The sequence below is a fragment of the Hyla sarda genome, chromosome 1 (genome assembly GCF_029499605.1).
Source record: "Hyla sarda isolate aHylSar1 chromosome 1, aHylSar1.hap1, whole genome shotgun sequence".
NCBI classification, from domain to species: Eukaryota; Metazoa; Chordata; class Amphibia; order Anura; family Hylidae; genus Hyla; species Hyla sarda.
In genome coordinates this window covers 145,087,175-145,112,232 of record NC_079189.1, presented here as the reverse complement: position 1 = coordinate 145,112,232, position 25,058 = coordinate 145,087,175, and the positions used below count along the sequence as shown (strand labels likewise).

General features: G+C 38.8%; 1 protein-coding gene across 2 annotated transcripts in view; it reads right to left on the bottom strand.

The window, feature by feature from the left end:
* Nucleotides 1-25,058, bottom strand: part of LRBA (LPS responsive beige-like anchor protein) — a 713,883-nt gene that overhangs the window by 357,572 nt on the left and 331,253 nt on the right. For both annotated transcript variants that reach the window (XM_056562819.1, XM_056562820.1), the window contains exon 36: nucleotides 4,602-4,768. In XM_056562819.1, the coding sequence (XP_056418794.1) occupies nucleotides 4,602-4,768 (167 nt within the window). The remainder of the gene's footprint in view (nucleotides 1-4,601; nucleotides 4,769-25,058) is intronic.

Genomic DNA, 25,058 nt, shown 5'->3' with positions numbered 1-25,058 from the left:
ATTCTCAAATACAGTCATTTGTTTTTCACAGCTTATAACATTCTCCCATTTCCTTTGCCTAAATAAAAAAAATGCCATTAAGGGTGTATTCACACGTACAGTATCCTGTGCATATTTGATGCAGAAAATTTGAAAATGCTGATTTTAATGAAAGCTTGCACACAGCTTCAAATCTACAGCATCCAATATGAGCAGGATACTGTACAAGTGAATACATCCTAAATAGCTACCCAAGTTGGTGATACCTTATTTTAACTCTACTTTAGAATCGACAAAAATTGCCGCTATACAATAAATATTTAGTAAATCTGAAAATCTAGAAACAGACATCCTATACTGGTATTCTCTTGTACTTCTATCTATCAAATACACAACAATCACAATATAAGATTTCACTAGCTACTATCCTAAGGGGGGAAAAAAAACAACAAAAATACTCATTGGGCCTCATGTACAAAAGGGTCAACAAAGTAGCCAATCAGACCAATCTCTTATGAAATTGAGAGATGAAACATGGACTCTGATTGGTTAACAAGACCTGCTGCACTTAAGTAAGATGAAAACTGTGTATTAGCCACACACCAGCTAAAGCTGTGCTCTTCAGATGAAGCAAAGCATATTGGATTTTTTTTTTTACGACACATAATTAGATTTTCCCCTAGATTTTATAGCCTATAGAATATACAATATGAATTGTCAGAGAGGCCTAATCTTATACTCATCTACAAACTACTAGTGAGAAATATTAGCAGTAGAAAAAGAAACTACTAATATATTAAATAAGAATATCAGCATCTTGGCCCCCACTCAGACATTCTATGACATACTACAAGATAAAAAAGTAATGCTAATATTGATAGTTTGTCCATTACAGGTCAGCTAACTGTCCACTGGAACAGTTACAAAGCTGTTAGTTTCGATTTCACAAGGCCAATCAATACCAAGGCATACTGTTTCAATTTTGCCCGCATTGATTTTTCTCCGTCTCCTTTTTTCCCTTTATAACACCCACACCTTCTAGCATTCATCTTTTCTGAAAGGAAGAAGATTTGATTTACTGAAGAAAAATTGAAGACAGCATCACAAAGATTTTACCGGCAGGGTTCTTGACGTGCATGGGAAAAAAAAAAAAAGGGTGGAAGAGGGGGAAAAAAGATGAATGTTTCACTGTGAAGGGAAAAAAAAGCCCTCTGGCTTGAGGGCATCCATTAGAACGTATTCTGAGCAATCTCGCTTAGCGTCTTGAAAGCAGCTGCAACCTAACTCTGCTTCTATGTGCTAATCTAAAACATCCAGCTAGTTTGATATAAAAATGCCCAAGCCTTTATTGAAGCGCCTGCAATAATTTATGTCTGCAATTGTACCTCTGAGTTTTATTCCAAAGATGAGGAGTGCCACTCTTTCTCCCTGACTATCCAAAGACCTGGAGTGAATTTCTATGGTACATTAGTCAGCCTATTAGAATGCAATGAAGGACACGATGAGGAAAGGGTAGCCTGTCCTCCGAGACTTTCATCCACTGTTCTCCATCATCTCTTCTCATCCTTCTTACATTCAGCCACTTTACCAGGTGTCATCTACATGAAAGATGATTTGTCTCCTGACCCAAATAAACACAATGCCTGCTCAGTGCACAGTGTGGGGGGAATGCTGCTGCCACCCTCTACACCGTGGGCCCCCCTTCACCTTATTTTTTTTTTTTCATGCTTATTTTGCTGTTCCTTATCAGCATTTCTTCTTTTCACCTGAGCCTTACATCAGGTGACAATAATGTATGATCAGGTAGTGCAATTTTTTTTTTTATCCTTTCCGAATGAAAAATCTAACCATTCGGAAATTCAATGAGAAAAAAAAAAATATAAAAAATTCAATGACGGTAAAGGGCAAACATTCAGCAGAACCTATAAGAGTGTTTCCAAAGAGAGGGAAAAAGCTGCACAAATGTGCAGGAATAAAGACGGCACTGACTCTTTCTCTGTGGCGGCAGCTTGTGTAAGCCAGATATTAAGACACAAATTGCATTCAGACAGGTCACTATGTGTCAAAAGATATTAGATGCCTGCTGTGAGGGAACAACAAATCCCATCTGTTTCAGAGAAAAGAATATTTTCATTTTTATTGAAGTGGAACTTGGGAATTTCTTTACGTATAACAGAATTAGGTGTAATAACCACACCGTGGGTAAGAAGCCTGTAATCATCTGTGGTTTGCCTATAATAATGCAGATTTCATTTGATCTGCCTCAAATGGGCAATATTGAATTCTATTTTTCCCCCCAATTCTTTCCAACTTACAATTTTGTTGCAGTACCAGATGTTTTCTCAAAATGCCACATGCTGGAGCTTCATCGCTGAATACAGCACCTGACCTTCTATATAATTGACTAAAAATATTGATGTAATGGCATGGGTCTGATTGTGATTTATTAAAACCACTGCCGATCCTGGGCCAGCTGCCAGCATTGCAGCCTAGTGATCGGACAGCATTAGGAAACCCATCAATACTGAAACAAAATAAATGACATTAATGGGAAAGTATTAAGGCTCCAAGTCCTGGCAACAAGCAAGCAATATGAATTCCAAAGGACAGAGAGGAATGAAAACAGCATAAACGAAATTAAACCAAAATCCTTAGAAGATTCAATTTACCAGAGGACAAGAAAACAAGATTACATTAACGCTTGCAGTGCTGGACAAAGTTTATAATCTGTCATTAGGAATCTGGGGGGATTTAGATGTACTCTTTATTAAATACATTTACTTTGAACACAAAAGATAAAAGCTTGTAATTAACTAAATTATTTAATTACAGAGAAGAATAGGCAGATTTAGTAATATTGCAAAATGTGTAACATGGATGTGCAGAACTGATGGCTAATACAAATGTCAGAATAATGCACAGCTAGTAGAAGTATTAGCACAATTTAGTTAGGTGAATCACATTGTGATACACCTCATTATGCCATCATTTGTAAGACAAGACAAATACTGCATGTGGCAATACATACTATTAAAGCCTATTAACCCACTCGACTGACTGCACATTTGATTAGCTAATTTCTTGCACAACACGTATTTACTTAGGTAGGCTTCGGAGTTCAAACCCGACCAAGGGCATGACGTCTGTATGTTTCTCTGTTTCTGTTTCTTCTTACAATTAAAAATCATACTGAAATATGTGAGCCCTAATAGGAACAGTGAGTGACACCAATCTCTGTACAGTGCTGTGTTGGTGCACAAAATGTTGGCACTATTTAAAGAAAAGTCAATGAAAAAAAAAACAGCTGCAAATTCACGAGGCATGCTAAGGATTCAAAAAAGAACCAAAAATAAATAAATAAATAAACTAAGACAACCCACCTACTGAACTCTCTCTTCCGCCCTCCTATCTTCCATAGCTAAGTCTCTCCCCCCCCCCCCCTCCCTTCAATTCCTTTTCTCATGGCTATCCTCATCCTAAGAACCCTGCTGCTATGTTATGTGTAGTTCCATATGTGCATTCTGAAACAAGTTGAATTTTAATGTTTTATACTACTTTGTTAAATAAAAACTTTAAAAAAAACTGTAGTCAAAATGTTCCAGTGTTTTAGAAGAGACACTGAATGGCTTGCTTGGCTATGAGGACGTTACATTCATACTGCTTGCCATATGAAGGAATATGAGAGAGTGCAGAATGAGAAGAGACAGGGGACAGCACTATACGTATCTACAACAATAGCTCAGCAAAAGCAAATGTATGTTATTGTAAATAAATAGTAACACTAAACAACATTTTGAAGAGGTGGAGGGAAAAAAAAAAAGATAATGAGGAAGATTCATAAAAAAAAGTTGACCAGTTGCCCATAGCAACCAATAACTGTTACAATGGAAAAAATGTATATATAAACACTCTAGTAAATCCAAATCAACAGCGCTACTGCAGGGGAAATTAAAATTCCTCATATTTTTCCTGCCTATCCATTAAAATGTTAGAGACTGTCATGAATAAGTTTATACACTGTTAAAAGATAGGAAGTGAACCCACAGAGAATGTGTTTCCCCTGCAGCCCTACAGTTCATATAGATTACTCCGGGTGCGAAATAAGGACTCATTAAATGTATAATATTGGGTGTTCGTCTGCAGCTAACTTATATTAGAATTCAGTTTTACTATAGCATAGCGTTTCTGTACATACAAACATGAAAGTATTATGTACATTTTTCTACCAGACACAATGTATGGGCAGTGTAGTAACAGTATTTACTCAGTACGCTGAATCTATTTGACAATCAATGTAGTTTGAAGGGGTTTTCCATTTTCCATGTACACTGGCCGTCAGCTATACAGGGAAAAATAGTTGAAAGGATGAAGCATTAAAACAGTGCTGCGGGCCCTTTATTTATTTTTTGACTGGCAGGAGTTGGACCAGAGGTGGAGCTACACAAAAATATATACTTTATAAATCTCTACTTATGGAAGACATGGATACACATTTTTATACATGAAAGATGTGGGAAAGGCAGGGTGCATCAAGAAACACATTATAAAAAGGTGTGTGATCATGACATCCTGAGCAGGTCCTCAAGTAACTGCATAATGCACACATTTGATATCACTGTTACCTTGCTGAAGCATTTCCCCATGCTCCATGTTTGTCTGTGAGAATATTAATAATTTTTTGCACTAGCTGGGTAGCAGTCACATGATCTCTGTACTTGGCAGCTCTGATTAAATGGTCGCACATCTTTTCATCTTCTCTCTTTTCTGCTGAATATTGTGCACAAAGTGACTGAAAGAAACAAGCAATAGAATGTGATTTAATGTGACAATATACTATATATAGTAGAAAATATGATTACGTCACAAAGACTTACAATCTGTATTCTTTTATATTAGTTAACCACTAAGAAAAGGGAACTCAACATGCTTTTTTTATTTCTCTCTAGCTAACCAGGTATAAATGTATTTATTTTATTGCAAAGGGCATTGTAGTCAAACCTATTGGAATCGTGTCATAGAGCAGAAGAAGCTCAGCAGATTGATACACAATTGCTCAGATTTATCAAACTGTGTAAGAGAAAAAATGGAGTGATTTTCCCACAACAACCAATCACAGCTCAGCTAATGGGCTCTGGTAAAGTGAAAGCTGAGTTGTGATTGGCTGCTGTGGGAAAATCACTCCACTTCTACTCTCAGGTTGATAAATTTGGGCCAATAAGTTGAAATTTCCGGTCCCCAGAAAAAGGGGATCGATCTGCTGGAAAATTAAGAAAGCATGTTCAGGTTATCGAGCAGGAGAAGCCAAGCAGATTCATATATTTACATATACAAAGATTTAATATAATTTGTCATTTATTCATTGCATTCCTGCCTTAGGAGCCCTTTAGTAACTGACCGCAACCTATGTATGAATGTTCATACAGAAAAGGCTATCCATCGCTGGACTCAAGTATAGAACAAGGATTTCTATTATATTGAATCGATTTACATAAAACTATGTTTCAATCTGTCCTGCTGTTCTATTACCAGATATTAGTAGATCAATCCCATGTTCATGGTAAAAAGAAATTTCACCCCCAACTGCATATTACACATAACTTTGTTGTTTAACTCTGCAAGCTATGCAGTGTCTATGTATTTTTCTAAAGAAATACTAAAAAAAGGTTCACTTATCAGGTTTTAGCAGTCATATTTAGTACAGTATCTTGCACTGTATCCCAAATGACAATCTGATTCAAAATACAGCTTGTCATTCAGAGGTTTTACACAAGGCTGGCCTATTATAGAGGACGTCTCCTTACTGGGAAATGTCCATGCTGATCAACAAACACCTCTGCGACCAAACAATGGTTAAGAAACATCACTTCTCTCAAATGAGACACATAACATTACATAACATTATTACCTCAGCTAAAAATTTATATTTAGGTTCAGACATGCTTCTCTCACTTCAATCCTATTTTATTGAGGCCTGGGCACCATGACTTTAGACAAGCAGAATCGTTTGTGCAACTATGGTTGTCCTTATTTTAATGTTTATGAGAACATAAAATTACTGCAATACCAACAAAAGGTAAATGAATCCATAGTATTTAATTGTATATGTACAATTATTATCCCACAAGTTAGAGGAAAACGCATGTTTCTAAAAACAACCAAGGTAGTAGTAAATGCTTTAAAGTGCTTCCTAATGGTCTAATGGATCAGTCTTTACAATTTGAAGAGCAACTTTTCATACCTGACATAAAATCTATAGATATAAATCACATTAGAGGCCCATTCTTTACTGATTATCAATCTCTGTCTCCTTGTGGAACATTAGCTTTGCATTTGACCTTACACAATAAAATGAAAATTAAGCCTCATAATGTCTTTTTAAGAAAAAATGCATCCTAAAAGTGTCTACATATACTTGTTACACACTTTATTATCAAAACTAATGAGACAAAAAGGACTAAACAATGAGTGTATATTTCTGCTTAGTCAAGAATTAACAGCAAGGCTCTTTATGGTAGCCTCAATATATTCAAAATGTGTGCCATACATCTTCTTACCAACCTAAAGAACAAAACATAGCAAAGGGATAATCTTATGGACGTTCCCATTTCCAGCACCACAAATAGAAAAAGGAAAATATATACACTGCTCAAAAAAATAAAGGGAACACTTAAACAACACAATGTAACCTCCAAATAAATCACACTTCTGTGAAATCACATTGTCCACTCAGGAAGCAACACTGATTGACAATCAATTTCACATACTGCTGTGCAAATGGAACAGACAACTGGTGGAAATTATAGGCAATAAGAAAGACAACCCCCCCAATAAAGGAGTGGTTCTGTAGGTGGTGACCACAGACCACTTCTCAGTTCCTATGCTTCCTGACTGATTTTTGGTCACTTTTGAATGCTGGCAGTGTTTTCTTTCTAGTGGTAGCATGAGACAGGGTCTACAACCCGCACAAGTGGCTCAGGTAGTGCAGCTCATCTAGGATGGCCTATCAATACGAGCAGTGGCAAGAAGGTTTGCTGTGTCTGTCAGTGTAGTGTCCAGAGCATGGAGGCGCTACCAGGAGAAAGGCCATTACATCAGGAGACGTGGAAGTGGCCGTAGGAGGGCAACAACCCAGCAGCAGGACCGCTACCTCCGCCTTTGTGCAAGGAAGAGCAGGAGCACTACCAGAGCCCTGCAAAATGACCTCCAGCAGGCCACAAATGTGCATGTGTACACTCAAACGGTCAGAAACAGACTCCATGAGGGTGGTATGAGGGCCAACATCCACAGATGAGTTTTGAGTTTACAGCCCAACACCGTGCAGGACATTTGGCATTTGCCAGAGAACACCAAGATTGGCAAATTCACCACTGGCGCCCTGTGCTCTTGACAGATGAAAGCAGGTTCACACTGAGCACATGTGACAGACGTGACAGAGTCTGGAGACACCGTGGGGAATGTTCTGCTGCCTGCAACATCATCCAGCATGACCGGTTTGGTGGTGGGTCAGTAATGGTGTGGGGTGGCATTTCTTTGGGGGCTGCACAGCCCTCTATGTGCTTGCCAGAGGTAGCCTGACTACCATTAGGTACTGAGATGAAATCCTCAGACACCTTATGAGACCATATGCTGGTGTGGTTGGCTCTGGGGGGTTCCTCCTAATGCAAGACAATGCTAGACCTCATGTGGATGGAGTGTGTCAGCAGTTCCTGCAAGAGGTGGGCATTGATGCTATGGACTGGCCAGCCCCTTCCCCAGACCTGAATCTGATTGAGCACATCTGGGACATCACGTCTCACTCCATCCATCAACGCCACGTTGCACCACAGACTGTCCAGGAGTTGGTGGATTAGTCCAGGTTTGGGAGGACATCCCTCAGGAGACAATCCGCCACCCCATCAGGAGCATTACATCAAAGTTGGATCAGCCTGTAGTGTGGTTTTCCGCTTTGATTTTGAGTGTGACTCCATATTCAGACGTTCATGGGTTGATAAATTTGATTTCCATTGATAATTTTTATGTGATTTTGCTGTCAACACATTCAACTATGTAAAGACAAAAGTATTTCTTACGATTAGTTCATTCATTCAGATCTAGGATGTGTTATCTTAGTGTTCCCTAAGCAGTGTATTTCATGGGATAATTTTTCCTTCTCTTTTGTATTTAAAAGTCTAGTCTTCACAGCAAAAATAAAAATAAAAAAAGTATGCCAACCTAAAAGTATAGCAAAAGGCCCTCCTTATGGTGACACTGTTAAATATAAAAACACAAAGCATTTATTTATCTGTTCAAATGAGTGATAACAATGAAGCAATACTGCTGAACCTATTACTTCCATAGTACTTCTACTGGTGTATACGTCAGCTCACAAAAGGTTAAACATCTTACAAATGGTTAGAGGCAAACTGCAGTGTTTTCACTTTTTACAGAAAGATAATGTGTTTCCCCCTGAACATGGACTACTGATTTAATGATGTGGAGGCATTAAAGCAGCAGTCCTAGATAAATTAGTTGTAAATAATTCAGAAGGCAGTTAGACTGAATATACATTTACAGACCCTTGTTCTCAGTCATTTATATTACTATCCTCTTGAAGTGCAGCCTCCTCTACAAAGAGCAATTCAAACAGGAGAGTGTAAGGAGGAGAATTAACTAGTTAATGTGATATCTATTCTCTGTGGTGTTTGATTAAAATGTGAACAAGAAGTGATCTAAGATAACAACAGATACACTGAATGTTATGTTTGTAGCACACAGACCAGATAGATCGATAGAGTAGATTATTTTTATGACATTAAATACATGATGAAAATGACATAAAATGACTGTATTTCCTTTAAAAAAAAAATATTTTCAAAATGTATCAAAAATAAATTCCCTTGCGTTTATTGCAACAGAACAATCCAGGTAAATGAAGACGACATTGTCTACCTAGTACTATTTGTACACTTGACCTCTTGTTCTTAAATTCCACCTAGGGAAATCCTACAAAAACGCTTGAATAAGCCCTGTAAGAGTGAAAGCTTGAAGCCACAATAGCAAAGTAAATTCAGCCAATGACAATGTCTGTCAGGCACGTTCAGTTCTGAAGAGATGCTTCTGTCATCCTCTGCCTGAAAGTATTGATTTTTCACAGCAACAAAACAGGAAGAAAAAAAAAACACCAATGAAATAGATATAGTATCATCCTCTTGATAATAGCCACCAAGGTTACTGGAGGCAGCACACTTATCAAAAGTATATCTCCCAATCCTTCTGGCTTTAATGCACTAGACAGAATTGGAGTGTTTCATTAACTCCCACCATACAGGCTTTAACCCATATTGTAGATTCAAATGTACAAATGTTTAAAATAAAACTGAACTGAAGTATTTCACAGTATTTTAAAGGGACAAAAACTAAAACAGAAAATGTCACAGATATGGCAGGAGACAGCAAAAGAGGAAGTCAGCTGTTCAGTTCTAGTGAATACACTACTAAAAGAAATCCAAAATGATAGTATATGCAATATGTGCAGTATATCAAGTGTTAGGCTCGCCTGTGACTAGTAGTGCACAGCTTGTCCTCTTGTAGATATGGTTGTTAAGAAAAGTGTTTTATTTGGAGGGGGGGGGGGGGCAGTACATACCATGTAGTTAAAGTTTTCTATTTATTTAAAAATTTTATTAAAAGGCCATAATCTGAACACCAGCAAGACAAATATTTACAAGGAATGCTGGAGAAATGCATAGAAAACACATTTTGAACCTAGAGAGGTCCTTACTCATAGCCTGACTTCTTACAAATAGTGGACAAATTTTAATGGGATAAAGCATTTTCATAGTTAACCTGTGACAACAAGTATCTGTACTCATGTATCCCTTATATGTTGGCAGTGTTAGCAATTTCTGATGTTATGCAAAAGTTTTCTAATTAAGTCCCTCTCAGCTCTAGCCAATTTATTTGTCTTTTGGTGGAAATAATATCATATCTTTATGGCCAATATTGTGTGGTATGGCATATATTTGGAGAATGTTCTCATAGTCTGGAAAAATCTATTAATTAATCCTTTCCTTGAAGTTCTTTTCACCATGAATGAATACAGTGATTGGGTTTACACCTAGATGTGTTATTTGTAAACATGCAGAACACTGTTCAGAAATAGTGGGTACTGTAGACAAAAATGGCATGGCATTCGCGATTTCATAAACTGCAACAGTAAGTATGTGATCTACAGAATCCATTACTCTGGGCACAATATTAATTATATTGGTAGTACTAAAAAATAAAATATAACAAAAACAGGAGCATGTACATCAGTACACAAGTCTAACAGTATATCAAACGTCTCCAAGCTTTTCTTAGTAAAACAGTGGAAATACCTAATCATTGCTTTTCTCAGGGACTGAGATTGATAAAGCACCCAGGCAGAGGGGAGACCAGGTATTGATCCTAGGTAATAGGGAAACTATGGTTATAAGTACTAGATAGTACTCAACCCAGAGGTATATATAGGAGAACTGATTTAATGATGCACTATTGGAAGTCATAGCTTCTTTCACTAACTATAGGGAGAGATTCATCAAAACCTGTGCAGAGGAAGTGTTTACAAGTTGCCCAGAGCAACCAATCAGATTGCTTCTTTTAACTTTTCTAGAGGCTTTTTTTTCCTTTTAATTTATAATACACAATAAAAAAAAGAAAATAGTAAATTAAAGGTGTATTCTGGGCAAAAACATTTTATCTCCTATTCAAAGGATAGGGGATTAGATGTCTGATCACGGGGGGCCCGCTGCTGGCTTGCGAGGAAATACAAGAAATAGCCAAGCCCCCTGACACCAGCTGCTGCCTCGAGCCACAAAAGGATTGTGAAATAGGCTTTAGAGGAACGCCATCAAGAACTGAAGGGAAACGCTAAACCCCATATAAAGAAGAAAACGTAGACGATCCACAGCAGAGCCATAAAGCAAGTAAATGTAGAACTAGCATAATTCTTCATAATTGGCAGGATAGTTAAAAGTTAGTTAAGCCAGGAATACCCCTTTAATTATCCTGGACTTCTAAATGTATCTAGTTTCCTAGCCACAAAAAAAAAAGCTGAAAATCTGAAAGTGCTGAACCCCCATCCCTTTTTGCCATAGAAAAATAGTGATATAGTAGCCTTGATCGCTTTTAACCCCATATGAATTTATTTAACATACTTTCTAACCTCCTAAACCAAACCACCATGATCCATACAGGTGAAGTTTTTAAAATAAACAGGACCTGTGGCAACACTACCATATTGATAATCGCAATTCTGTCCATCATAGTTAGAGGGCGCATTTCCCAAAATTCAATTTACTTTTTAATACCAAAGGATGGAGATTGATCTTCAGAAATTCCCTAGGATTTTTTGAAATCCCGACCCCTAGTATTGAAATAAAAAAATTCACCATTACCTATAATTTGCAACAGGGAGTCTAGTTGGTCCTCAGAGAGTCCCAGAAGCATCACATAGGATTTGGACCAATGCACATCTGGCCCACATAGATTGCCAAATTGATTTATCACGGCCATTAATTTAGGGAGGCCCTGTTCTGGGTCCTTCAAAAACAACAAAATATCAGCGTACATTTCAATCTGGTCAGCTCTGCCTCCGATCCCAAATCTCCAAAAATACTGATTTTTTATTCCAATAGCTGCCGACAATGGCTCTATACACAGCTAAATGAGCAGCGGTGATAAAAGGCACCGCGGCAATAACCCAAAGGCCTCAATATGGCCAGTTTACAAAACAACTCAAGTACACGGTCCTTTATATAGCAATCAAATTAGATTTAAATAATACCGCCCAAGAGCAGCCTAGAGGAACTCCCACTCCACCCTGACAAAGGCCTTAGTTGCATCCAATGACAGGATGGAGTGAGACCCCTCCCCCCTGAGCTGCAGATTTGCAAAAGTACGAGATATATTTTCAAACAATGATCACCCGGGAATAAAGCCTTTCTGGTCCTCTTTAACAAAATATCCTATTACTACACTTAACCTCTTTGCAAGGATTTTTGTGAATATCTTGGCATCTGTGTTGATCAGGGATATATGTCTATAAGACAATATGTGCCTCAATCATTGAAGGAGTAAAAACTTCCAACATTAAAAGGTGCCAAGACATCTGCAAACCTCCTACTGAACCCAAACTGCAGCCCATCTGGGCTTGGGGATGAATTCTTTGTTGAGTTTTATTTATCCATTTCACTTCAATACTGATTGGCCTGACCAATTCCGCCGCCTGCGCCTGTGTCAATTTTGGCAAGTCTAGATTCCCCTTTAAACTGATTTTTCTTAGATTTTCAAATATAACATATTAGTTTGCAAAACAAAAAAAAAAGTAGCATTATAAATCATGCTGAAATAGGATTTGACAATCACAATTTTTCCCCAGTAATATAGAAAAAGAAGGAAATTAAAATAAATAAATTGAAATGATTAAGGCATCAAAGCTAAATTATTAGCAACAGGTTAAGTTTGTCATCTGCTTTACAAGTGAAAGCAGTATGCTGGGTAGCAAGTGTATAAGAATATATATATATATATATATATATATATATATATATATATATATATATATAAAGATGAAAAGTAAAATAAACTAAGAGAAGCAAAGAAAATGTTCGGTATAAGTCTAGATTCCTGAGGAAGCTGTAGATCTCTTGGGTGTTAGTATTTCCCTCCGTCTGATACAATTTTTTGAAGAAACTATTAAAATGTGCTTCTATCTGAATTGAGTCCACTGTATATTTCCCATTATTCAACCTTATATCCTGTAATCCATGCCTCACTTTGTTACCATTAAGTAGCCTAGACAGAAATTTATTAGGTTTTCCACAAAACTATTCTGATCTCGTATAAAAATAATTTTTTGTGCCTTATCTACAAAATATTCTGATACATTTTGTTGGGCCATTTTAAGAGCATCATACAATTCTACCCCCCCCCCCCTTTCAGTGAGTAATTGTATCTATCTTCCAATAACCTTACCTTTTCCTTAAAGGAAAGGGGTACTCCACTGGGAAACATTTTTTTTTTTATCAACTGATGTCAGAAAGTTAAACAGATTTGTAAATCCATCCCTCCAGTACTTATCAGCTGATATATGCTCCGGTACATCACACAGCTCTTCAGCTTATCACAGGCGATGTTACGCCTCGGCCGGTGATAGGCTGAAGCGCCGTGTGATGTACATGGCTAAAGGAAGTAGGAAGTAAACAGCCCGGCCAACCGATTAGCTGTTGTGGAGCTCCGGGAGAACATATGGAGGTAAGTTAAAGTTTGTTTTGTCTTATTTTGCAGCCCGGGCAGGATGGAACATCTCCTGTAAGCATCTGTGACAAAGCCCCACAAATGGTTTAGATGCATTGGTTTATATTGATCATGGCATCTATAGGGTATATGGCGGGCATGAACAGGATTACTGAGGCCCTCCATTAGCGACAGGTCCGCGACTACTGATCGCAGTCAAGAACCAGTGTCTATTATACGAGCGCAGCTCCTGCATTTACTATATAGATTGTACAGGCTGCAAGGTGTAAGACATTTTTCTCCTTAGCCAAAATGCCAAAATCTGGTGAAGAGGGCATGCGCACAATCTCCTTCGCATTAGGGAGAATGCACTTCAAATATGTATCTGGTGAGGCCTGACATGGAGCATTGGAGATTGTCTTTAGGGCGTGTGAAATGTTCAGCTCTACAAAGTTTAAAATTTTTGGGTGGTAATCTGTGCTTAACGTGCACTTTCGCAGTTTCTGAATGATTTAACTTGACAGATGTTATTGATAGTTGCAAAGCTAGCAGAATTACACATACATTTACTTACGCTGCACTGTGGACGGCCACATTTGTAACTACATTTGGTATGGATGCCAAGTAGTGTAAATGGAAAAATCATAGAATTTACAAAGGGACAAAAGTTAAGAGACACAGCAAAACCCTTAATGGTGCATATAAGCCAACGTCTGATTCTGGTACGAAATGGGAATGTGTTTTATTATTTTTTTATTTTTTTTTAAATATTATGTATTTGATCAAAGTGTTGACTGAAATGGGTAGAAAGTGTGAGGTAGGTATGACGTTTCCATATTTGTCTATTTTTAGGAGGTGCACCATTAGATATTGTTCTCTGGATTTTGATTTTTCAATGTTTTTCGCTCTGTTAAGAGTATTTTTAGTGTAACCACTAAGTTGTAGCCTATTAGATATGTTAAGGAATATTTTTTCACTGAATATTTCTTGTGAAAAGGTACAGTTGTCCCTAACAAATTAACTAGAGTTACATCTAAAAAAATCTATTAAAACTTTTTAAATATGTGTAGTAAACCTTAAGTACATTGTCGTTAAGTAAACAGCAAAGTAGTTAGCCAGCGAAGCCGAACGTTTTGCCCCCACAGGACGGCCTGTCATCTGAACAAAAGACACATTGTTAAATGTAAAGAAATACTTTTAAGCAAAAAACAAAGTACATCAAGTATGTATTGTTTTAAGTATTACTCAAATGATGTATTTGTTGAGCTTGAATGCAATGGCTTGGACTGTTTTGGGATACTGGATGCTTGTGCACAGAGACACTACATCATATGCAAGCCACATACACGAGGAGTCCCAATTCATATATATATTTGAGTGCATTCAATATGGGTTTGTTGTCTTGTATATGTCCCAGACATCAAAAAGGTTAAAGCATCCGATCAAGCTAATCCACCTACCTTTCTAACAGAGAATCAATGCCTGCAACAATCGGGCAGAGGGGAAAAAGCAAATTTTTGGGGGTTTTGGGGAGGGCATTTGGGATTATGAGGGGACAACAATTCCTTTCGCCTTTTCAGATATTATCCCAAGATACAATCCTTCATAAAATAAATTTTCAGAAGAGCTTTAACCCCTTAATGACCCGGGGTTTTTCAGTTTTTGAATTTTCGTTTTTTCCTATTTACCTTTAAAAAATCATAACTCAATTTTTCACCTAAAGATCCATATGATGGCTTATTGTTTGCGCCACCAATTCTACTTTGTAATGACATCAGTCATTTTACACAAAAATCTACGGCGAAACGGACAAAAAAAATTCAATGCGAGACAAAATTGAAAAAAAAAAAATACATTTTTTTACTTTGGGGGCTTCCGTTGCTACACAGTACATTTTTCGGTAAAAATGACCCCTTCTCTTTATTCTGTAGGTCCATACAATAAAAATGACACCCTACTTATGTAGGTTTGATTTTGTCGTACTTCTGGAAAAAATCTAAACTACATGCAGGAAAATGTATACGTTTAAAATTGTCATCTTCTGACCCCTATAACTTTTTTATTTTTCCGCGTACAAGGCGGTATGAGGGCTCATTTTTTGCGCCGTGATCTGAAGTTTTTAGCGGTACCGATCATGCATTGATAGGACTTATTGATCACTTTTTATTAATTTTTTCATTATATAAAAAGTGACCAAAAATGCACTATTTCGGACTTTGGAATTTTTTTGCGCGTACGCCATTGACCGTGCGGTTTAATTAAAAAGATATTTTTATAATTTGGACATTTCCGCACACAGCGATATCACATATGTATATTTCTATTTTTATTTACACAGTTTTTTTTTTTTATGGGAAAAGGGGGGGGATTCAAACTTTTAATAGGGGAGGGGTTAAATGATCTTTTTTCACTTTTTTTTTCACCTATTTTTTGCAGTATTATAGCTCCCATAGGGACCTATAACACTGCACACACTGATCTTTTACATTGATCACTGGTTTCTCATAAGAAACCAGTGATCGATGATTCTGCCGCTTGAATACTCATGCCTGGATCTCAGGCACTGAGCAGTCATTCGGTGATCGGACAGCGAGGAGGCAGGTAGGGATCCTCCAGCTGTCATGTAAGCTGTTCGGGATGCTGCGATTTCGCCGCGGCTATCCCGAACAGCTCCCTGAGCTAACTGGCATGGTTTCACTTTCATTTTAGACGCGGCGTTCAACTTTGAACGCCGCGTCTAAAGGGTTAATAGCGCGCGGCACCGCGATCAATGCCCCGCAATATTAGCCCTGGCCCCGCGTTATAGATCGGGAGCGGACTCAGGACGTACAGGTACGCCCTGGGTCCTTAACAGGTTAATGTTCTTTTAAGAGCACATGGTATTTTTCTTTAAGTGTCATTTAATAATTCCATAATAAGTGTGTGGTAGCTTGGGGGTGTAGGGTAGGTAGTGTGTAGCTGTGCAGTGATGAAAGGGTGTTGGATTAACCCTTAAATGTTGTGATGCCAGGGTGCGGGTTCCTCTCTGTATATATATCCTACCGCCACCCATCCCAGGAACGATAGGGAGGAATAAACGATTGTCCACAACCGGAATCTTAGTAAACTGAAGATAACTTTACTGCAGATTTTGTGCAGGTTAAACATAGTAACAGTCTTTTCAGAGGAACAGACTTTAGGTTCCTCACAGGTTTGGTTGGAACTTTATAGGGAATAAGTAATTGCTTTTAGTTTCACTGGATTTAGGGGACTTGTTTAGGTCCAGCAGTCACGTAGGGTTAGGATTGAGTTAGATTGAACTCACGGTTTTGTATTTGGCTGAAGTTAGCAGGCTTCAGGCCTAAGTTCTCTTGCAGAATTGTACAGAGTGATACTTTCTCTAGAGATGATCAGGAACAAGAGAGCAATTATTGGGTAAGAGCGCCCTTCTATGTAAAGGGGCGGGCTTCAAGCTTATGAGGGAGGAATGATGGGGGATATGATGAGACAGGGTGGGGGATGAGGAGGAATGATGGGGGACATGATGAGACAGAGGGAAATGATGAGGGGGGAATGATGGGGGGCATGATGAGACAGGGTGGGGGATGGTGAGATGGGGGGATGATGAGGGGGGAATGATGAGGGGACATGATAAGACAGGGGGAAATGATGGTGGGGGGAGGAACTAAATGCTTAATGTCTGTATGGCTAGTGGTGGTGGTTTATGACAGGGGGAAATGATGAGACATGGGGGATGATGAGACATGGGGGGGTGACGATGACAGGGGTAAATGTGGCACAGAGACTGATAAAAGGGAAGGAATGATGTGGCACTGGAGGGGACAGGACCAAACTGAGGTGCAGAAGTATGGTGGATGATGTGGCATTTAGTCCAAGTCATTTATTTTACATTTTATTTTTTTTACTTAAACTTCCCTGTTAAAATGGGGGTGCGTGTTATACGCCGATAAATAAGGTATATTACAAACACATAAAATTAAAGAAGGAAGAGGTGACTAGGGGTTATCCCACGAAGAGCATCCTATCAGTACGGAGGAACTCTGGCTTTGGGAACTTATAAGACAAGGTACAGTAGGTGTCCAGTACCGGGACACCTCAAGTGTTTCACACAATGACTTGTCCAAGACCCCTACAGATCCCAGTTTATCCGCTTCTCCTGTTAGAATATTTTGGTTGTTCTGATCTTTAAGCACTGTTTGTTTTTTTTCTATTCAGAGTACATGTTTTTTTTTTTAGTTTGTTTTTTTTAGGCCTTGTTAAACCCTAAATTGTAACAAGTCCATGGCTTCGGCTCGCAAGTTAAAAGGATAGAACTTCAGATTGAAGGTGACAAAAATATCTTTAGTGGATGTGACTAATTCATCCTTAGATGTCTGAGAATCCTTTAAATCAATAAGATTTAATTAATTAAATAATATTCTCCTGAAAGTTAGTATGGAATATAAGGTGATTTAGGCCATATTTACTCAACATATTTCCCTTGTTATTGGTGGCCTCCATCGTGATAGCAGCTTGGTCAATGCATCTCTGAAAAATGTTATTTTCACTCTACGAATACATTTATTCACATTACATATTATTTCATGTATAGTGGAATTGGGCACAAATATTAAATCTACTTCCTTGGACTAAACTAGTATTCACTTGGGTGATGAGCTGAACGGTGTCTTTTTCTTTTCTCTAGTATCTGTCTTTAAAAAAATAATAATTTTCACGTCACATAGACATCAAAACGAATTTCACAGATAGTAATGCACCGCTTTCTCCCTAGAGGGATGGATATACAGACCAAAACCAGATGGTCACAGTAGACGTAACAGAAAAAGGAGGGCAGTCCAGCGTCCTGTTCCATGTATTACAGGATTTTTTTAAATAGTGTACAAAAAAATATCAGCAATGCTTCAACCTATATAAAATGTGTAGGTCTTTGTTAAGGTTTGTACATGCTAATTTTATAAATCCTGAGATGCACTGAATGGAATGCTGGACTACCCTGCTTTTTTCAGTGCTAACACCCTCTGATCAGGAAAACGGGTGGAGAAGCAAATCGCCATCCTTGGGCAATATAAGTCTATGGAGTCGCCCAGATAAGCTTTAGATGACTACACTTTACCTAAAGAAATGTGCACAGCAATTCCAAAGCATTCGTCAATTAGTTACTCCACTACTGACCAGAAAAGTTTCTGGAAGTGGGAACACATTGGCCTTGATACGATTCTGTATCCCCAAATAATGAAAGCAGTTTTAGTCACATTCTAACACAAAATGTGATAGTACGAACATTATTAGGGTGGGTCCACACCACGTTTTTGCAATACAGTTCCCGTATCAGGTTTTTGGAGGAAAAATGGATTCCTCAAAACCAAACTAAACTGTATCAAAATGTGTGTACAAATTTTAACCTGTATACGGTTAACAAACGTATACAGTTTGAAAAATGATGTCCGGTTGTATCAGTTGTTTAGAAAAAAAAAACATATACCTTTTTAACTTTTCACTCTATAATGAATAAAGTTTCACTTGTTTGATTGAAATTCCAAGGAAAAATACTGTGCAAAGTCAAAAATGGAACGTAGACAGATATGGTTCTGTACAATTTCCATTGACTCCCATGTTAAAAACGTATACGGTTTCCATACAGTTTTTAACCCGGACCAAAACCGTGGTAGGCTGTTTTGGGTACAAGAAAAAAAACAAAAAAACTGAAAACCGTACAAGATACAAAACGGACACAACCGGATGCATCGTTTGGCATACTGTTTTCAATGGGGTGTCAATGCATACGGTTTTCAATACGGTTCAATACGGTTTTCAAATTGAAAATGCATACGGGAACTGTATTGCAAAAATGTGGCGTGAACCCACCCTACTTTGATAATGGTCCATAGGCTACACTATTGATTATACTGCATGGACTGGTTACTGCCAACCATTTAAGCAGACAATGTGAACTTCAATATAAAATACTACCTAATGCAAAGGCGGAGGCTGCAATAACATGCAAATACTAGTTTTTTGCACTTGGCTGTTGGCATAAAAAATTACATTTGATGTGGAACAGAAGCCCTGCAGGAAAACAGATATTTTTCAGACCTTAGTAAGCAATAGAGGTGCATCATCTAAGGATCTTTTTCACATTAAGAATCCTATTAGAAAGAAAACACTAAAGGTAATTGAATTTCCTTCAGTTATCTTCATCTCTGTCAGCTCCTGCTACAATAACTTACTCTCTAGAGCAAAGATAACTCAATTCCATCCAGCTAGCATATGTTATGAATCTCTAAAGCAAACTTGTCTAAATCATTCTGATCTTCTATCAAGGTTAGCAGTGAATATGAACTCTGACAGAGAGCAAACATAAATTTTAGTTTATCTTTTTAATAATTCACTTCTTTCTATTCTGATGGCAGAACTGAATAACATTCCTTGGAATTCTATATTTGCAGGTAACAGGTGCAGATGACCAGATATGTGTGAATTATCTAGAGTTGATTCATGCCGAGAATGGACTATATGTGGATAAGCGTGCCATTTTTCCAGGCAGCAGTACTACATATGCTTACCTAAAAATGTACTTTCATAAAATGACTGTTAGGTTTCTTTAGAAGTAGGCTTGTTAAAAAAAAATTTTTAAACTGATTTAAATGATTCTTTGAACAGATAAAGCAATTTAAAATGCTTCTTATTTTACCTATTCTATCTTATTGCCAGTTTGAAATGAAATGCACAAACCAATCCTGAGTTTTTAGCTGTGTTAGAGAAGTAAACGGAGGAACGGCATAGGATCTCTTTACTTTACACCACTGTTTCCCATAGTGGGCAAAAATGCCCTGGGGCTTTGGCCCAAAAACTGCAGTAGCTTTTTTACCAAAAACGCCAGAAGAAAAAATCCTGAACGGAAACCTAGACCAATGTTATAACTGATCAGCGGTCAAGTCCACCAACAGGTCATAACAAGCAAGTGTAGGCAGGCAAGTCTGCTGCACACTGTCGGGAAGTCCAGCATGCAAAAATATGTGAACGTAATGACTGGTTTACTAAAGGATACTATAAATGAGCAACATGTGCGAAATCTACAGTGCAATAAGTATTTAAAAATTTTAACTCCTATTCATTACCATCAATATAGTTGGATTACAGACAATATACAAATTAACTTTTATTGTTTCAATAAAACTGAAATGTATACATATTATTTACCACACAATTTAGTGTTTTTAGTGCTTAAATGTTTTATATATGCCGGGGTGTAATGTATAAATAATAAACAAGCTATACTCAATTACCTTGGGGTCCCGTAGCCGCAGTGCTGATGCCCCTGGGATCCTGCTCATCACTGCTACCTGGGGATGTGTTGTCAAGACAGGTAGTGCCTGCACATCCAATCTCTGTCCTGAGATGTGGTACTGCTGTGGCCAGTGTCACCTGTTCGTGAGGGGATATCATGTCACCAGATAGTAGTTGCGGCAAGCAGGGACCAGAAGTATCAGCAAGGCAGCTGCAGGGGATTATAGTAGGTAGAGTTTCTTTATAATTTTTACCCTATCCCCTGGTTTAAAATATATGAATATACAGTGGGGCAATAAAGTATTTAGTCAGCCCCAATTGTACAAGTTCTCCCACTCAAAAAGATGAGAGGCCTGTAATTTTCATCATAGGTATACCTCAACTATGAGAGACCGAATGAGAAAAAAAAAAAAATCCATAAAGTCACACTGTCTGATTTTTAACTACTTAAAGGGGTTATCCAGCATAAGGTGGTGATTTTAGTATGTACCTGGCAGGCAGTAATGGTCATGCTTAGGAAGGATCTGCGCTTGTCTTGGGGCTAAATGTTATGAGATTACCATAATACTGTGGCCTGGTATTTCCTGTTTGATTTTTCTTTTTTTTTTTTTTTTTTTTTTTACTACAAATCCCACAATTCCATTTTCCTACCTCCCACACATCAGCCACCCCACCCATTGAAACATAAGACCTGTGGTTTTCAATCAGGGTGCCTACAGCTGTTGCATTAGTTACAGATTGCTCTCTCCACCCATTGAAGCAGACAGGCTCCCTGTCATCAGCTGACTAGTGAGTCAGGTCTCAGCCGCATTGCAATCTGGGAAAAATCAGAGACAACAGTCATTTTGTACGCTGGTAAAAATAAATATTGGAGTGAAAATCACATATGAATTGTTAGAAAACCGTCACACACAGGTAAAGACACTATATTATGAACTACACTAACTTTACAGCCCCTGTAGCATAGTCAAATAAAAAAAATCCTGGAATACCCCTTTAAGGATACATGGTTTTTTGCACTTTTGTTTTTTCCTCATCACCTTCTAAAAATCATAACGCTTTCAAATTTTGCACATAAGACCCATATTGGGGCATTTTTTTTTTGCCAATGACATCAATCATTTCACCACAAAATTTACGGCAAAAACAGAAAAAAAATATCTGTGGGGCAAAATAAAAAAAAAACCTTTGTAACCTTTGGGGGCTTCCGATTCTTATGCAGTGCACTATTCGGTAAAATGGACACCATATCTTTATTCTGTAGGACCATACAGTTACAAGGATACCTAATTTATATAGGTTTTATTTTATTTTGCTACTTAAAATTATAACTACATGCACCAAAATTAGTATGTGTAATATTGTAATCTTCTGACCCCTATAACTTTTAGTATTTTTCCATATACAGGGATGTAAGAGGGCTGAATTTTTTGCTACCATTTGGCTGAAGTTTTGAATGCTACCATTTTGATGGGACTTTTTGATCACTTTATACATTTTTTTAGGGTATATAAAGTGACCAAAAATATGCATATTTGGGCTTGGGAATTTTTTTTTTACGTGTACGCCATCGACCGTGAGGTTTAATTAACATTATATTTTTATAGTTCAGACATTTACGCACGCGGCAATACCACATATGTTTATTTTTATTATGGTAACATATATATGGAATTTGGGAAAAGGGGTGTGATTCAAACTTTTAATATGGAAGGGGTTAATGGGTGTGTTTTTTTTAAACTTTTTATTCAACTTATTTTTTTATTTTTTTTTTACTTTCAGTGCCCTTAGGGGACTTTTTGGAGGAATCAGTAGATTCATCAATGTGGTTCCATAGAGCCATATGATCTGTGTGCTCTGCGCTTGATTGATAAAACCTGGTTCAGCCAGGCTCTATCAATCTCAGAGCCGAGACCTGGATTGAAGGAGAGGTTAGCCCTCCGGCTACCTCAGCAGTGGATCATCCCCAATGTTTCATCTTCAATGCCCTTGCTGATAGGAGGTTTTCACTCAAAATTTCACGATATATGGCCCCATTAATACTTTCCTTTACACGGATCAGTTCTGGTCCCTTTGCTGAAAAGCAGCCCCAAAGCATGATGTTTTTACCTCATGCTTCACAGTAGGAATGGTGTTCTTTGGATGCAACTCAGCATTCTTTCTCCTCCAAACACCACGAGTTGAGTTTTTACCAAAAAGTTCTACTTTAGTTTCATCTGACCATATGACGTTCTCCCAATCCTTTTCTGGATCATCCAAAACGCTCTCTAGCAAACCTCAGACTGGCCTTGGACATGTACTGGCTTAAGCAGGGGGACACGTCTGGCACTGCATGATTTTAGTCCCTGGCGGCGTAGTGTGTTACTGATGGTAGCCTTTGTTACTTTAGTCCCAGCTCTCTGCATGTCATAAACTAGGTGCCCCACGTGTGGTTCTGGGATTTTTGCTCACCGTTCTTGTGGTTTGACACCATGAGGTGAGATCTTGCATGAAGTTCCAGATCGAGGGAGATCAGTGGTCTTGTATGTCTTCCATTTTCTAATAATTGCTCCCACAGATAATTTCTTAACACCAAGCTGCTTGCCTATTGCAGATTTAGTCTTCCCAGCCTGGTGCTGGTCTAAAATTTAGTTTCTGGTGTCCTTCGACAAATCTTTGTTCTTGGCCATAGAGTTTGGAGTGCGACTGTTTGAGGATGTGGACAAGTGTCTTTTATACTGATAAGTTTAAACAGGTGCCATTAATACAGGTAAGGAGTGGAGGACAGAGGAGACTCTTAACCCCTTAAGGACCAGGAGTTTTTCAACTTTCAATTTTGCACCTAAAAATCCATATGGCTTATTTTTTGCACCACCAATTCTACTTTGTAATGACATCAGTAATTTTACCCAAAAATCTACGACGAAACTGAGAAAAAAAATCATTGTGCGACAAAATTTAAGAAAAAACACAATTTTGTAAATTTTGGGGGCTTACATTTCTACGCAGTAAATTTTTAGGTAAAAAATGACACCTTATCTTTATTCTGTAGGTCCATACAATTAAAATGATACCCTACTTCTGTATGTTTGATTTTGTCATACTTCTGGAAAAAATCATAACTACCGTATTTATCGGCGTATAACACGCACTTTTTAGGCAAAAATTTTTAGCCTAAAGTCTATGTGCATGTTATACGCCGATACACCCCCAGGAAAGGCAGGGGGAGAGAGGCCGTCGCTGCCCGCTTCTCTCCCCCTGCCTTTCCTGGGGTCTAGAGCGCTGCTGCCGGCCCTTCTCACCCCCTGGTTATCGGCGCCGCTGCCCGTTCTGTCCCCCTGGCTATCGGCACCGGCAATGGGGCGCCGGCACCGATAGTCAGGGGACAGAACGGGCAGCGGCACCCATTGCCAGCGCCGCTGCCCCGTTGCCTCCCCCCATCCCTGGTGGCATAATTACCTGGGTCGGGTCCACTCTACTGCAGGATCCAGCGTGCGTCCCCTTCATCGTTGCTATGCGCCGTGCATAGCAACGACGCAGGGGACGCACGCCGGAGGCCTGCAGCAGTGCGGACCCGACCCAGGTAATTATGCCACCAGGGATGGGGGGAGGCAACGGGGCAGTGGCGCTGGCAATGGGTGCCGCTGCCCCTTCTCTCCCCCTGGCTATCGGCGCCGGCAATGGGGCGCCGGTACCGATAGTCAGGGGGACAGAACGGGCAGCGGCGCCGATAGCCAGGGGGAGAGAAGGGCCGGCAGCATGGCTCTAGACCCCAGGAAAGGCAGGGGGAGAGAAGCGGGCAGCGACGGCCTCTCTCCCCCTGCCTTTCCTGGGGGTGTATCGGGGTATACACGCGCACACACGCACCCTCATTTTACCATGGATATTTGGGTAAAAAACTTTTTTACCCAAATATCCTTGGTAAAATGAGGGTGCGTGTTATAGGCCGGTGCGTGGTATACCCCGATAAATACGGTACATGCAGGAAAATGTATACGTTTAAAATTGTCATCTTCTGACCCCTATAACTTTTTTATTCTTTCGCGTACGGGGCGGTATGAGGGCTCATTTTTTTCGCCCGTGATATAAAAAGTGACCAAAAATATGCTATTTTGGAATTTTGATTTTTTTTTGCACGTACACCATTGAACGTGAGGTTTAATTAACAATATATTTTTATAATTTGGACATTTCCGCATGCGACAATTTCACAAATGTTTATTTTTATTTACACCTTTTAAAATGGGAAAAAGGGGTGATTCTGACTTTAATTAGGGAAGGGGTTAAATGACCTTTAGTAACTTCTTTTTTGCAATGTTATAGCCCCCATAGGTGGCTATAACACTGCACACACTGATCTCTTACATTGATCATTGTTATCCCATAGGATATCATTGATCAATGATTCTGCCGCTTGACTGCTCATGCCTGGATCTCAGGCACGGAGCAGTCTTTCAGCAATTTGACATGCAGGAGGCAGGTAGGGCTCCTCCTGGTGTCCTGCAAGCTGTTCGGGACACCGCGATTTTGCCGCTGCGGTCCCCAACAGCCGACTG